Source organism: Protopterus annectens, chromosome 17.part0, assembly GCF_019279795.1.
Source record: "Protopterus annectens isolate FY-2018-M chromosome 17.part0, PAN1.0, whole genome shotgun sequence".
Taxonomy (NCBI): Eukaryota; Metazoa; Chordata; order Ceratodontiformes; family Protopteridae; genus Protopterus; species Protopterus annectens.
The window spans coordinates 58,125,051-58,141,732 of NC_056751.1; the positions used below are offsets into that span (position 1 = coordinate 58,125,051).

The window sequence follows — 16,682 nt, forward strand, 5'->3', positions numbered from 1 at the left end:
GTTTCTTTGGACTCTAGGATTCATGGCCTTTTCTATTCCAATGATCCCTCTTTCCAGACTGCTTATGCAGAAGCTTCAGTGGTACCTCAAGTCAGTTTGACTGCAGTATTGCCCCCTCTGGATTTCAGTGTAGCTGTCCTTCCCTGTCTAAATAAGGAATTCCGGTGGTGGATTGAACAGTTTGCTCTCAACCCAGGCCAGCCCTTTCAGCCTGTGGTCCCTTCTCAAGAACTGTTCACTGATGCCTCGGACATGGGGTGGGGGAATCTTTTGGTCACCTGAAATTTCAGGGTCTCTGCCCCCCCCCCCCCCCCCATCAGAAGTCAGACTATGTGAACATCAAAGAGATGAGAGCTCTGATTCTAGCCTTTCAAGCTTTTCACCCCATGCTCTCCAGGCCCCTTGAAGATGTACACAGACAACACTACAGTGATGAGGGAGGTCAAAAAGCAGGGAGGCACAAAATCTTACCTCCTCTGCAGGGTGGGTCTTCAGGCTTGGGAGGTGACTCTCAGTTGTTAGTTAACTCTTCAGGCTGTATACATTCCTTCAGAGCACAATCTAGTGGCAGACTGTCTGAGCTGGTTCAAAACACAGGCTCATGAATGGATGCTTCACAGGTATGTGTTTCTGCACATTGTCCATCATTCATCAGGTAGATCAAATCTTTTTGCCTCCCCTCTGAACAGGCAGCTTCCTCTCTTCTTTTTCAGAGTGCCGTGCTATTTGGGACAGAAGACGGACACCCTCTCTTTTCCTTGGAAGGGAATGTTTCTTTATGCTTTCCCCTCCTCTTCCTCTACTGCTAGAGTCCTGCAGAAGATTCAGCTGTACTCCCCAAAAATCTTGCTAGTGACTCCCTTTTAGCAAAGACAGCACTAGTTCCCCCTCTTAAGGCATCACCACAAGATACCTCACTGTTTGGATCTCCTCACACAGGACAAGGGGTCTCTCATTTATCCTCACTTGTCCACTCTTCAACTGACAATGTGGGTGACAGGGTTTTGATCCCTTTCAGGCACCTCTTTTGTGAGGATGTGCTCAGGGTTTTACAGGAAGCAAGGAGACCCTCAACCAGAAATCTTATATGTCCAAAAGGAAAAGATTTATTGTCTGGTACCATGCTCGTAACCAGGACTCTTTTTCAGTGGGGTCCCTGTGGTCTTCTCTTATTCGTGTGAGTTGCTCCAGTCTGGCTTGGCCTATTCTTTTGTGAAGGCCCATTTGTCAGCCATTTCTGCTTGTCTGCTCTTGAATCCTCTTTTGGCCTCTCATTCTGAGCTCAAACAATTTCTTAAAGGCATCCTGCATATTAGGCTTCCAATGAAGCCTATTCCTCCTTGGAACCTTAATTTTGTTGTGGAAAAATTGACTCAGGCTTCTTTTGAGCCTGCAGTTTCTGCTTCTTTGCAACACTACATTGTATCTGGAAGACTGTTTTGTTGCTGGGTCTTATTTCTGCTCGGAGAGTTAATGAGCTCCAAACCCTTATGGGTATTCTTCCTTTTCTGATTTTTCACAGGGACAGTGTGTCTCTTCATACCAATTCTTTTATACCCAAGGTTGTACATGAGTTATCCTTATATCAGTTGGTACAGCTCCCTTCATTGTTCCCTCCTCTTCAATTTGCTAGTGAGAAGGTCCTGCATACCTTGAATTTGCAGAGGTACTATTTGGATAAAACTAAGGCCATCCATAGGTTTAATCACTTTTTTGTTTCCTTTCATCCCTGGACCTGTTTCTAAGCAACCCATCTCCTGATATCTAAAGACATTTCTTTTGTCATACTTTTCATGGCAAATCTCTGTCTACTTCTTTTAGAGCTCATTCCACTAGGGCTGTTGCCTCTTCTGGTGCCTTCTTCAAGGAGTTGGACACCAATTCCATTCATGAAGCTGCTGCATGATCTTCAGTGCATGCCTTTATGAAGCCAGAGCAGGTTTTGCTAGAACCATTTTTTATGTGTTTGTTGAGGGCTCTTCTCAGCCTTCCACCTCCCATTCAGTTTCTTGACGTTTTTTACTCTCCCTTCTATTTAGAGTACTCCAACAGTGATACAGAAGGACATAGTACAGATGTTCAAAATCTTACCATAGCAGTAGATGTCCTTCTCTTCACTGTTGCAGTATCCAGTCCCTCCCTCCAAACCCCTCTTCTTCGTTCTGTTTTTTTTTGTTTTAGATTCCCTTCTGGCTGAGGGTTTCCCCTTTTTATTCTGCAGATTTCCTTCTGGATTTGCATTTACTTCATTGTCCTGTGGAGACTGTTTTCTACTGGGGCAATTCAGTTCTAGGTAGCTGTGTTTGTATGTCCCTTTTATACCCTATATGGGGAGCATAAATGTGATGTAAGATGCATATAACATCATTAGGTTTTGGTATACTAGCCGAGTGTCAGGCTGCCCTGACCAGGAGATCCCTTCTGTTTAGAATACTGCAACAGAGAAGAGATTGACATCTACTGTTGTGGTAAGATTTTACACTACTGTACTTTGCTCATAAAGTCAGACCTGTTGGTGGGTGCATTCCTTATTAAATAAACTAAGCCTCCACAAAGATTCTTTACCACTGCCACTACCTGTGTATGGTCTAGCACATAAACTCCTATTGTGCTAAATAAAAAGTGCTCCTGTTTCTGACACTTGGCTGTAATTTTTCATACTTGGAGGTTGAGAGGTCTACATACAATAATAGTCGCACCATTCATGCTATTGCATCTAAAATGAACTGCTTTAAAATCTAAGGTCGGAATCTTAAAACTTCACTTGTTTAAATGTGCAGTTAAAAAACTTTTAGATCGAAAAAGCTGATTCCATTTGTAATAATTGAATGAAACTCAAGACAGTTTCTTCTGTTAAAGCATAAGAACATGTGAAAGTGTTGGGTCTAAATATCAATATCTGGTGTGTTTTATTTAAAAATAAATCCCAAAGTGTAGCAATTGTATTTGGGAGAAAAGTAATTCCATCAGTGACAGCTGTTTGACATTCAGATGTTCTTTGTGTTTCACTGTTGCAGTCATTACATTTGGGTAATCTGCTGGCAGGTTGCCCTCAGTCGGCCTGAATTCCAAAGTCTTGTGTCCTGCGTTGGTTGCTGTCTCCTCTTCCATGATGTCAGGTCGTTAGGGGTATAAAACAAGCGGCCAACGCCATTTTCTTTAGTCTTTCTTGCCACACGGTGCCCGAAGCAGAAGCATTTCACAAGTGCTGGTCGGCCGACTCCTGAAATATTCAAGTTTGAGTTTCAAAACTGAAGTCTTCACTAAAGCTAAGTACCCCATTGGGGAAAAATTTTTCTTGCTCCATACCGATGTCAGAAAAAGTTAATAATTGTATTACTTGTGGGAATCAAATACCTCATAAGGATTTCCATTTATACTGTATTCCTTGCCTAGGCCCTGATCACAACATGCCTGGCTGTCAGTTTTGTGCTAGATTTAACCAACACACTATTAAGCGTCGGTATATTTTTGCCTCAAAGTATTTTGGAAACAGATTTAACTACCCAGAAATGTCGTCGGATAGCAATCCGACCACCAGAGTACATAAAAAATGCAAACAAAAGGACAGAGATAGACAGTCAAGGTCCAAAACCGACGACGAAGCTTCTCCTAAGCCAGTCGCCAGTTCGCCGGTACTCAGTGAGGCACCTTCAAAGCTGCTGATACCCGCTACTTTACAGTCACAGGCCCCTACCGACACCCATGTGGAGTCCGGTATGCTGCGAGATACTCAAAGTATTGGACGCATGGATGTATCTCCCTCGGATGGGTCTGGAGCCGCTGAGCAGGCACCGGCTTCTGAGGGTGTTTTCAGGCCTCAACATCTTTATATCAAACCGATGACAGCTGCAAAAACAAAGACAAAAGCAACTTCTAAAACTAAAAAACCGATGCATGAGCCATGTGCACAGGCCTCTATGCCTAAAAAACAGATGATCAAAATGGCTGAAGACCTTATTACCTTGATCAGGGGTTCCCATCCCCCTCCAGATAAGAGGCCTAGGCAAGGCACTGATTATGAATCTTCAGATCAGGTTCTATTTCTTCTGATTCCTCTTCTGATCAGGATCTATCTATACCTCCCTATGAGGATTCTGATGCAGAGGAGTCTATACCATCTGCATCACCTCCTGAGGATTATTCATTTGGAGAAACCTTGCATACTTTGAGGGAGCATTTTCACTGAGAGTCAAGACTTCTCAGAATCAAAAAAGAGGCTCAGGGATTTCCTTCTTCTCCCTTAGCACAGGCTGTTAGCCATGCCCTTTGTTTTAGACATTGTGGATGATGTGTTTTCGGAGTCAAGCTTGACCCCTGACTCCTTACCTCTGGCTTCCAGCAAGCCTGACAGATATTACAGGGTCCCTGCCTCACACAAATTTTTATTTAGAAACCCTGCTGCTGATCCTGAAACTATTTCACAGGGTCCAAAGGGAGTTAAGGCCTCAACAGCAAAAAATCCTACCCCCTCTGACAGACATTCAAGGGCACTGGATAGATGGGGAAAAAGGTTTATGCATCTGCAACCTTGGCAATTAGGGCCTTAAACTGCCAGTTTCATATGCTCAAGTATCAACAACATGTTATGGGATTGCTGAAACAGAAAGTGATGTTGATTTCTGAATGTGCAGAAAATAAAGAATGGTAGGAATTATTGCATGCAGCTGAGCAGGTTGGAAAGCATACTTTGCAATGTGGTTTTGATTCCTTAGAGGCCTCCTGCAGGGCCGCAGTTACTGGATCTGTGATTAGGAGGCATGCCTGACTAAAACAACAAAATTTGCCTGATCATGTTAAAGCTAAATTACTAGATGCACCTTTACAGCATGATACTCTGTTTGGTATTAAGGCAGAAGAGGTTTTAAAGAAAATGGAAGACAAAGCTAAGTCTATGCAAACTGTAAAAGACTTCTTACAAGTGCAGCCACCAAGATTCAGTAGACACTGGCCTACAAAAAAATGGTCCTTTCCTGTGTCAGACAGAGCTCAAAGGGGCAAATCCAGATGCCCTAAGGGTTCCAGATATCAGGCTCAAGATTCATACAGGTCAAAGCAATGGGGTGCTTCTACCTCCAAATCTGGAGGAGATAAAGTGCTAACCTACAGAAAACAGTCCCAGTGACTTCCCTCTGCCTTCACCAAGCACTTATCTTTTGGCAGCATCCTTATGGGGAATATTAGCACTTTTTGCCCAAAATTGGCAGTTAATAACCCAGGACAAGTGGGTGCTAAACATAGTATCACAGGGATACAGATTCCATTTCCATACTCTGCCAATGGCAAACGGTTGGCCAGATCTGCCAAAAAATCAATGGGCAGAGGCACAGAAACAGGTTATGTCCCTCAGGGATATGGCGGCTCTTCAGCCAGTACCAGAACAGGAAAAAGGACAAGGTTTTTACTCAAGACTGTTCTTGGTACCCAGAAAGGACAAGGCCTGGTGGCCAATACTGGACTTATTGATTTTGAACACATACCTGGACATTCCAAAATTCAAAATGCTGACTTTGCAGCAGCTTCTGCCCATGCTGGGCAAGAATGCTTGGCTGGTGACATTAGACCTAAAAGAGGCATACCTGCATGTCCCAATAAGGCAATCGTGCAGAAGATACCTCAGATTCAAGGCTGGCTTAATGCATTACCAATTTTCTGCACTGCCCTTTGGCTTATCTACTGCGGCCAAGGTCTTTAAAAAGTGCCTGGCACCAGTAATTGCATTTTTCAGACAAAGAAGTATTCAAATATATCCTTACTTGGACGACTGCCTCATTCAAGCAGAGAACAAGGGCATTCTTCTTCAACACCTGGCATTTGTGAAAAGGATTCTAACATGCCTAGGGTACACAATAAATGAAAATAAATCACAACTGGTACTCTCTCAAAAGATAACATTCCTGGGTGCAAGCTTGAATACAACTGCTAAGATTGCTTACCTCACACCAGACAAGCAATGGCATCTGACTATTTACTTTAAACTGATGGCAACAAAAACCCAATTATCTGCAAGGCTTTGGGCTTCATGGCATCCTGCATCCTACTGATTCCATATGCAAGACTGCATATGAGGAAACTTCAATGGTACATAAAAGTTTGTGGAATCAACATTGTCACAGTCTGGAAACAATGATTCCTCTCATTCCCTGCCTACAACAGGAGTTTCTATGGTGGCAAAGGCATGTCACCAAAACATGGGACGGGGCTTCACTCTACCCCCTGCCAGCCAAACCTTAACAACAGACGCATCAGATTATGCCTGGGGGCCCACATGGCGGGAAGATGCATTCAGGGCATATGGGCCCCAAAACAAATGCATCTACATGTCAACCAGAAAGAGATGCTAGCTGTTCAAAATGCCCTGACAGCCTTCAAGGACTTACTTCATCCAGGACAACTACTGATAAAGACGAACAACACCACGGTCATGTGGTATATAAACAAGCAGGGGGGCACGCACTCATACCCCCTTTGCAGATTAGCCATGGCACTGTGGGACACAGCTTTGATTTACCAAATACATCTTTAAGCTCAATTCCTGCCAGGAAAACAAAATACTCTGGCAGATGATTTAAGCAGAAACCTTATGGATCCTCATGAGTGGAAACTAGATCCACAAGTCTTCAGCATGATAACAAAGAAATGGGGGAGCCCAGACATAGATCTATTTGCCTCCCTTCAAAATTATTAGTTGGAAAGATTCTGTACAAGGACTTATCACAGACAAGCATGGAAAGTGGATGCCCTATCCTTCAGTTGGAAAAACCTATCAGTTTACGCCTTTCCTCCACTGCCTCTTCTTCCCAAGGTCCTCCTAAAAGTCAGACAAGAGAAACCAAAGATGATACTAATTGCCCCAGACTGGCCCTGCCAATACTGGTACGCAATCGTAAGAAACTTGTCTCAATACCCAGCTTGGACCTTACCTCAAAGACCTCAACTACTGTCCCAGCAAAACAGTCAGATCCTGCACAATCAACTCCAGACACTGAACCTGGCAGCATGGCTGATCATGTAGTTATACAAACAACACCTCTCAGTAAGGCTGTGATGGATGTCATTTTGGAAGCCAGAAGGCCTAGTACTAGAAAATCTTATGCTGATAAATGGAAGAGATTATGTGCTTGGAATCAAGCACAAGGAACTGATACAGCAGAACCAAACATTCCTCAGATATTACAATACTTGACTGAGATGCTTGACAAAGGCTTATCTTTCTCATCAATTAAAATCCATGCCTCTGCCATTTTGACTCATTAGAATACAGAGCCACCAGTCTTTTCTCATCCTTTACTAAAGCAGTATCTTAGAGGAGCCAGAAATCTAAGGCCTCATAGAAGATCACCAATACCTGCATGGGACCTCAATTATGTGTTGGAAAAGCTCACCCTGCCTCCATTTGAACCAGCTGCTACTGCTGATGTAAAGGTCTTATCGTGGAAAACAGCTCTGCTACTAGCAATTACTTCAGCAAGAAGAGTCTCAGAGCTACAGGCCGTCATGGCTGTGGAGCATTTTATCATATTTTACCCAGACAGGGTGTCTCTGAGGACAAATCCAACATTTATGCCTAAGGTGGTTTCCAGTGTGGCTCTTAACCAAACTATTTATCTGCCAACCTTTTATCCAAATCTGCAGAACAAGGGGAAGAGAATTCTGTATTCTTTGGACATACACAGACAGCTAAGATTCTACTTGAGCAGGACTAAAGCTCTAAAAAAAACTGAGCAATTACTAGTGACATATGCTGCAGGACCAGAAGGAAAGGCTATTTCAAAGCAGACTATTTCAAAGTGGATAAGCCACAGCATTCGTTTCTGCTACTTACACCATGGTAAACCTGTGCCCAAGGGCATTAGGTCTCATTCCACCAGAGCTGCAGCTACTTCAGCAGCCTTTCTCAGAGGAGTAACAACCAAATACATTCTAGAGGCTGCTACTGGGAGTTCTGTTCACATCTTTACAAAGCATTATCATTTGCCTCTCTACTCTAAGTCCAGGGCAGGCTTTGCCACTGCACTTCTGCAGGGCCTTATAGCAGCACCTAATGCTGTTTAGCTCCAGCCTCCCAACCATAGCTTTGGGATTCTACCCAAATGTAATGACTGCAACAGTGAAACACGAAAAACATAGTACAGTTGTGTACACTTACCATAAATGTAGATGTTTGAGTGTATTCACTGTTGCAGTCCAGGTTACCCACCTGCCATCCCCCTTTCATTCTGGAGTTTATCTTTCCTTCTCTATCTTCTACAACCTATGTGGTGTATTTGCTTGTAGATGAAGGTAAAGTTTATATTGATGCATGTATATATTTTTTTGCTACCTTTTTGGGGGCACCTGACATCTGGGGCAAGAAAAACTAAAGAAAATGGCGTTGGCTGCTTGTTTTATACCCCTGACGACCTGACGTCACGGAAGAGGAGACAGCAACCGACGCAGGACCCAAGACTTTGGAATTCAGGCTGACTGAGGGCAACCTGCGAGCAGATTACCCAAATGTAATGACTGCAACAGTGAATGCACTCGAACATCTACATTTATGGTAAGTGTACACAACTGTACTTTCTATAAAAGTTCAGAAAGGAGACTTTAAGTTGTTATGAGAATCGCATCTTAAATTGTGGAAGTACTGTGTTCATTTTTGATTCTTGCACTTACTAGCTGAAAATAATTTTTCAGACATAATTACTGAACTAAGTAATTTAATGTATAGGTGTATTTCTATTAAACTTCAGAAAACAAAGAATTCCAGCACTTCATTTTTCCTTTTTTTCCTTCTAGCCTGTAGGATTTGTCAGTTTTGACAGTCGATCAGAAGCTGAAGCTGCAAAGAATGCACTAAATGTAAGTGATGAATGCATTTTATAGTTGTAACTAAATATTCGATTAATATAATAGGAGTGTTGTAAACCAGTATTACTTTAAAGGACAAACTACAAACCCAACCACACTGGAAGCACATCATTTGCAGTTACACTTGATAGTAATGTAGAAGCATTTGTACTGATTTTGTAAATACCCTGTTTTACAATTTTTGTATGCCTTATGCAATGGTTGCATACCATGTCAATATCGTAGTGCATTCTCAAATCTCTGGTGTCTTAAGAAATTATTGCCTATTTTATTTTCCTGCAGATGTCTGAGCTTTATTTTTTTTTTAAATGTGTTCTATAACTTAAGTTGCCCCTAAAGTGCAATTGTCTAGGTCATATGAGCTTACCTGTTTACCTCATATAGATGATAGAAGAATGCATTCATGTGTGCTGTGCTCTATGTGAACAACTAACTACCACAAAGGAGTAGTGAATTGAGCAATAACTATTGACCTGGTGTGGTATATTGAAGATTTACCCAAAGTCGGTGTGGTTTAATCATGAGGGCGAAGCCCAAGTGATTAAATAAAGCCAACCGTGGGTAAATCTTCAATATACCACAACCACAAAATCGGTTATTGCTGTTATACAATGACATTATTTAAGAAAAAAAATACTTACTTTTCTTAAATAATGCCTTTGTATAACGGCACATTACTGTTCTTCCGCTGGTGGTAGTATATTGTTTCCTTGTGTTGATGTACTGCGCATGCATATGGGACTTGCATTCCCATGCATACCCAGTACATCAATGCTTTGAAATAGAAGCAATGGAGAAAAGAAAGTCTCCGCTGCTCCGTTTTTTTTTTTTTTTTTTTTTTAATTAAAAAAAAAAAAGTTTTGGACACTTTATGCTAACAGAAAAGGTTTGGGCAGCTGGACCTTTTTCCGTTGGTATATTGTAAGGATTTACAATGGGCATGCTGGCCAATCAGTGTGCACGTTTTGGAATATTAATGGGGGTCATTGTATAATCAGCAGTAGATCATAGTCAGAATCCTGAGTGGCTTACTGAGTCTTGTTTCCTTATGCTTCCTCAGAGACAGACACTTAGGTGAACCACAAAATGATGTTTACCTTTGTTAGCCTGCTCTGCTGCTCAGACAGAAAAAAATAAAACTTGTACCTAACTAGTTGTGTGGCAGTATTCAACTTTTTGAATGATCTAATATTTTTCTGCTACCATACAAACTGCTGATCATATCTTCCTATTTACTGTGTAATAGTATAATTATTTATGCTGAAAATAGACTATGTAATCTGTAACATTGTTTAAAACTCTTAAAATCTTAATGTTCACTGAAAATATTATATTTGGAGCTTTGTCCCCTATACAAACATTTATTTATGTGCTCTGTAACATTGTTTTAATAGTATTATATTCTCTAATGTTCACTGTGAAAATTTTTCTTATTTGGAGCTTTTCTCCCCTGGCCTCCAGACCTAGACAGACTTTTCTGGTAAATAAATGTCAATAAATTAATAAATAAATTAAATTGTATCTCTAATTTAATGCTCAGTATAACGCACAGTAAAATGTGACTTCAGTTGTTTAGAATATAAGTACTTTTCATGCAGACAAAAGAAGGGCATTTAAAATAGTAAAGAGAGTAACAACAAGGGTATCTGAAACAAAATATTTTAGTTGTATTATTAACCACTTGGAGAGTGAATGAAATAGGCTCTGACCATTAGTGTTACCACCAGTTAATGTTTACTGTCACTGTATGATGTCAAGTTATGCTTACGGTGATTCAAGTGAGTAAGAAACTCGATAGCCTGGATTAAGACTTGTATTTGCTCTTGATCTTTTAGAAGTGTGGTTATTTGGGCACATAGCTGCTGTTGATAGTTTGTTTTTCTAAAACGCATGAATGGAAACATTTTGTAGCAACCAGAAAGCATATTTAGTGTCAGCTGCTGGTCTCTTAATATCATTGTTCATTGCACGTTAATGACATGAAGTAAAGAACTGGTCTAGGTCCCAGGAAGTGATCTAGTATCCCTAATCCTTTTCCTCTTGGAAAGACACTGAAGACTAGCATTAAACTATAACATGATCAAGCAGGTTTCTGTATGCATATAGTCTGAGCTGACTAGATGGGAGCTGTGATGTCTAGTGCTGATGTAGTGCAATTTATTTATTTTTATTTATTACTTATTACAGAAATGTAGCTAGGTTGTGGCAAGAGGTTCAATCGCCTCAGGCACAAAGTATTGGGAGGGTGCAATCGGCCATCCATCATCATCATCATCATGTTTTTTTTTCTTTTCAATGATAGAGGTAGCTCTGGGGGTGTGGAGGTACTAACTGTAATAACCTGATAGCTACAATGTAGCTTGAACTGTTTTTTTTTTTCTTCCTCTTCAGTGAAAGAGCTAGGTGTGTGTGTGTGTGTGTGTGGGGGGGGGGGGGGTGATGTAACTGTTATTACTGTGAACTTTTTTTTTTTATCTAGATGTAGGGGCATAGATGTAACTGTAATAATCAAATCAACAAAATATAGTGATTGGGTTATCACAGGGAAGTGCTTTTATTTCTTTTTCTTTTTTTATGTTCAGTTGGAGAGCTACCTGGGCTGGGCCACTGGCTTGTGGTATTGCCACAGGGCACTGATTGAGGTAGGTATGCCTCTGAATTATTGCAGTTTGGTAACGTAGTAAGTGGGCTGGTCAAAGGCTCAAGATGAGCAGTAATACAACAACAAAATACATTACAAAGGAGTAAGAAGTTATAGAAACGTGTGCAACAAGCCAGTGCAATATCTACAGTAACTGTGAACAATGTTTACAGCAGTTTTTACAATTTCATCTGTACAATTCTTATTATACAATAAAAGGACATCAGTATGCAGAAATGTATGCTGACTGATTTGTAAATCAAATATTCCCCAGATTTTCTTTGTGCCACTGTCAGAGAATTTAACTTGCAAAAAAACTTTCCCTCGAGAGTAAACTTTTCCAGCCACAGATGAAATGGATCCACATGAAATCAACCCATCTACACAGTTAAAAAATAATAAGCAGACAGATCAAGTCAAAGAACAGGAAACTGAAGCATCTAATAACTGGTTGTTGCACTTAGAAGTAGAGAAGCATCTCGAATAACGTGCATCAGTACCAAATTCTCTTTATGTTTTCTAGCAGCTTAGTAATACAATATATTAAAAACTCAGATTGTGATGCTGGGAGCAAGTAGCTTCACTGCTTAACTCACAGGCACTAACCTCCCAAAAGCTTCAAGTCTTGTAATATTTAGTGACTTTATTCTTCAATGATATGTCAGAAAACCTCAACTTTTATGAAGAAGTATTAAAAATATAAGGCAGAGATCTACCCATTCTCTGAAAATCCAGACAGATAAGTATACCACTTGAACCATATATACTACTCACAAAAATACCAAAAATAAATGCACACAGCAGTCTTCTAGGCAGCCATAGAGCATGTGCAGTACATACCTTTTATGCCTCAGACTTCAAGCAAATGGCAAAATAGCATTAAAGTCCTTTTAAGCAATGACATTATTTATAAAAGTTAAGATTTTTTTCCTACAATAATAGCATGTTATAATAGCTATAATCCACACCTACATGTGAGTAATGTAGGATTTACCTTTGGTTAGCTTAATCACTTAGGTTGTGCACTTTGTGATTAAACCATCCCAGCCATGAGTAAATCATGCATCACTGACACTGAGTCATGGATTATTGAATAGTAAAAGGTGACATGCAGCAGATGATTTCATGAGCTTTAAAAATAACCCACTGACCCAAAAGTAAGAACAAGTTACTTCTTCTTGAAAATGTTCTTTCAGTTTTGTTTTCAATGCGTGATTGAGGGTAAATGAGGAAGGCCTGCTCTGAATCATTGATGTAAAAATGCAGTCATTCGGTCCATCAATACATTCTGTTGAAACTGCATACAAAACCCAGCATAACAACTGACAGCAGTGTTTTTTCCAGGAATCAGACACAGAGGCCACTAGATGGATCACTGCAAAGCAGGGCAACTGCACAACAGTTTCTTGGTGTGAAACAATGCAGAAGGTATTCATGGTAGTATTGTTAGTGTTCTTAGCATCCATAAGAATAACCAGGAAAGGTCTACTGCAGTCATAATGGCATTACTTTTCCATTCACATCTATTATATAACAATGCAGACTTTCTGGCTGCCACTTCATGAGTCTCAGATGAGTGACTCCACATGATCATGGTGCTGAATTACACAGGTGACATATTTAACCTACATAAAGGCTGCTGTATAAGAGAGGTGCTTATGTATTCCATGTATAGTATGATAGAAATTACTGTATGCCCTGAAAGGTGATAGAAACATGCCCATAGTCAACACTGTAACATGCATACAGTGTTTTCAGCACAGCAGGCAGTACCATTGCCACTCTTTCATGCCAAGAAGCAGATCAGTAGTCTCTCTGCTTTGTGCTGATCCTTCTAGTAACCTCTCAGCCTGATTACATTTTCATGGGGGGGGCTAATCCCCACTGCATCCTGTACCCCTCTATCTCTATATATATTAACTGCAGTGACAGATACAAAAAGTACCCAAAACCTTCTCTAATGTGATCTGCAGAAATTCTGGCAAAAGCCCTCTGCACCCTGCATAGGGTCTATATCCCATACTTATGCATCCATAATTATGTTAACTCCAATTTTAAACAATATTTAACTTTCGTATGCACACTGTTACATGAACTGGACTGAGGAAAATTTTCCAACTAAGTGATTTCTTTGGTAGCATGCAGTTCAGAGATATACCTTACTCCACTTGAGAAATGGCAAGATCTGAGACAACCTGTAGGAGGATCCTGTATCACCTGTAAAGAAGTCTATATGCATCTGTTGTGGGAGATTCCATAAATCGAAGATGTACAAACTCATTAAGAGGAAATTACATTGTTGTACTGATATAGAAAATGTAGGTCAGATCAGAAAAAAATTGATACACAAAGCATTCTTCACTACCCACAAGAACTCTAGATGCAGCTGTTTGGTGTTGTTCATGCCCGTGAAACCTCCATGGTAATGGCACCTAGATGACTCTTAATGCCTGAATATATATGCTAACAATCTTGTGAAAAATTGCTAACTTATAAAAATGTGCTTTAAATCCCTTCTGTGTTTAAGGTGAGATGGGTTTCTCCTCATGCTTTTTAAAGGCTAAATTTACCTACCTAAGATTCTTTAAATGAACTAAGTGTGTCATGTCATGACTTCGAGGTGCTTTTTTTAAGAGTGTCATGCCATGACTTATTTTTTTTAAAAGTGTCATGTCATGACTTGCAGGTGTGCTTGTAGGAGTGTCATGTCATGACTCGCAGGTGTGCTTTTAAGAGTACCATGCCATGACTTACAGGTATTTTTTTAAAAGTGTTATGTCATGACTTGCAGGTGTGCTTTTAAGAGTGTCATACCATGACTTATTTTTTTAAAGTGTCATATGACTTGCAGGTGTGCTTTTAAGAGTGTTATGTCATGACTTGCAGGTATTTCCAGACAGCCACTGTGAGCTTGCTAATATTCTTCCTTTAAAAAGCAAAGGTAACTATCATATTTCTACCTGCAGCTAGCTGCAGTAAATCAGCTGTTGTGCTGTTGTGGAAATTCTTTTCCTGTCCTGCTCCACCCACTTAAACACCTTACTGTCATTTCATAGTTTAATATGGTTCCATAGGGTGTGTTGTAACTGAAATAACCTTACAGGCTCATTAAGTATTGTTAAAGCTTTATTAACACAGGGCAATACATGACAATTTGTTAAACTGGCTAAGAGATGGTTACCATATCAACAGATAGTGTGGGGAGAGGGTCTGTGTGGGAGGTACTTGTCTTTCCCAGACCAAAGCAGGCAATTTATAAATGGGATTGATTTGTAGAAATTGATTAATGGTCAGTGCTTGCGCAAAGCAGACAGTTTGTAAATGGGATTGATTTGTAGAAATTGATTCATAGTCAGTGCTTGTGCAAAGGCACATAATTCAAATAATCCTTTCTTTCAGTTCTGTGAGTAGGTAAGGTGCGATTACTACCCTTTCTTCTTTGTCTGTCCCACACAAACTAGATTGCCAGCTTTTGATTTTTTTCCGATACATACATATGTAGATTGAATAAGAGTGTGCCAGCTTGTAGAGAAGAACTTTATATACAAATAATTTCCAGAGTACTTATTCTGCCTAACAAGGGAAAGCTGAAGACAGTGTGTGTGGTATGTTCCTGGATCATAAGATTCTCCCAGTTCCAATGTGTACAGTCAGGATGAATGCAGCAGGATCCTACAGTACTGCATTGTAATACCTAAGTAAGATCCCTAAGCATTGTACAGTAATCTCTAAGTAAGGTCTGTAAGCAGTGCATAGAGATCCCTAAGTAAGCATTAATAACTAGTAGTGTTGACGCCTTATGACAAAGGCCCTTACACTAGATTGTGAGGCTTCTGAATAAGGTGTTGGTTCAGTGATTCAACATGCTATACCCTCAGGTGAAGAAAGACTTGTAGTTTATGCTTTCAGTGCAGTTTCTGCATCAGGGAAGCCATCTTCACAAGTTAAAAAAAAAGAGTGTTTATCCTTGATTCTTAGACTAAAGAAGTCCTACCAATACCTTTGTGGTAAATGGTTTAAACTGATTACAGGCCGTAAACCATTGCTGATCTTATTCATTATGCACAATCGCCTGCCTGACACCAGCAGTAACACATATCCAGAGGTGGGCAATCACGTATGTTACTGTCATTATTTGAATGTAGAATGTCAAAAGTAACTGGATGTACCAGGGGGATTGCTGCAGCTATGACTATAAGGGCATCACTAGTCTGTCACCTAATAACAGATACCTAATAATATTCTATGAACCTATGACTCGTAAAGGACATGGCAATGCAGGCTGCCTCTTCAAAAGACTGTTATCAGAAATTACTAATAAAGTAACAGATGGCATGACAGAGAATATAAATTATTTTATATAAAGTCAATTTCAAGAAAGTCTATTAAACATAGGAAACAGGAATAATACTAGGCAAGCAGTCATGGGGACAATATAATGCCTAGCTTAGGCTATGTTCAGTCATCAAATTAAAATTTCAGCAAACGGCTAAAAATTAAATTTTAAACATCGAAAGTTTAAATTACCTTACACGCTTATCTTCAAAAATAAAATCACTGAATGGCCATAACTGGCCAAAAAACAGGAAGTACTGTGATGCATAAGGTAAGCTAAACAATTCCTTTTATAAATTTTCCTTATTCCCCACTGTAGTGCAATCTCAGAGTTGGTGTGTGTGTATATATATATATATATATATATATATATATATATATATATATATATATATATATATATATATATATATATATATATATATATATATATATATATATATATATATATATATATATAGTTAGGGGGCCCCCACCTTGGTTAACAAGGTGCACAGCATCATCAGACATTTGCGATGTTGGCCAACTATTGCCATTCGATGATTTTATTTTTGAAGATAAACGTGTTCGGTAATTTAAACTTTCGATGTTTAAAGTTTGATTATTAGCCACTCACTGAAATTTTTATTTGATGACTGAACATAGATCCTGCCTAGCCATATACACCTTTAAGTAGACAAATTTAAAAGTTCTTGCCACCCGTGTCAATTTCTTAATACTGCTTAGCTACCATAAACCATCTCACCTTAAACACATTACTTGATGCCCCTCCAAAAAAAGCTTGTCTGAGAAAAGAAAAAAGCTCTTCTTTTTTTTAAAAATTATATCAACTGCACACCAGGAATAGAAAGAA

The 16,682-nt window shown here is 39.8% G+C and overlaps 1 protein-coding gene across 2 annotated transcripts in view; it reads left to right on the forward strand.

Moving 5' to 3' along the window:
- Positions 1–16,682, forward strand: part of RBPMS (RNA binding protein, mRNA processing factor) — a 1,623,413-nt gene that overhangs the window by 1,060,352 nt on the left and 546,379 nt on the right. For both annotated transcript variants that reach the window (XM_044059084.1, XR_006363155.1), the window contains exon 4: positions 8,782–8,844. In XM_044059084.1, coding sequence (XP_043915019.1) covers positions 8,782–8,844 — 63 coding nt within the window. The remainder of the gene's footprint in view (positions 1–8,781; positions 8,845–16,682) is intronic.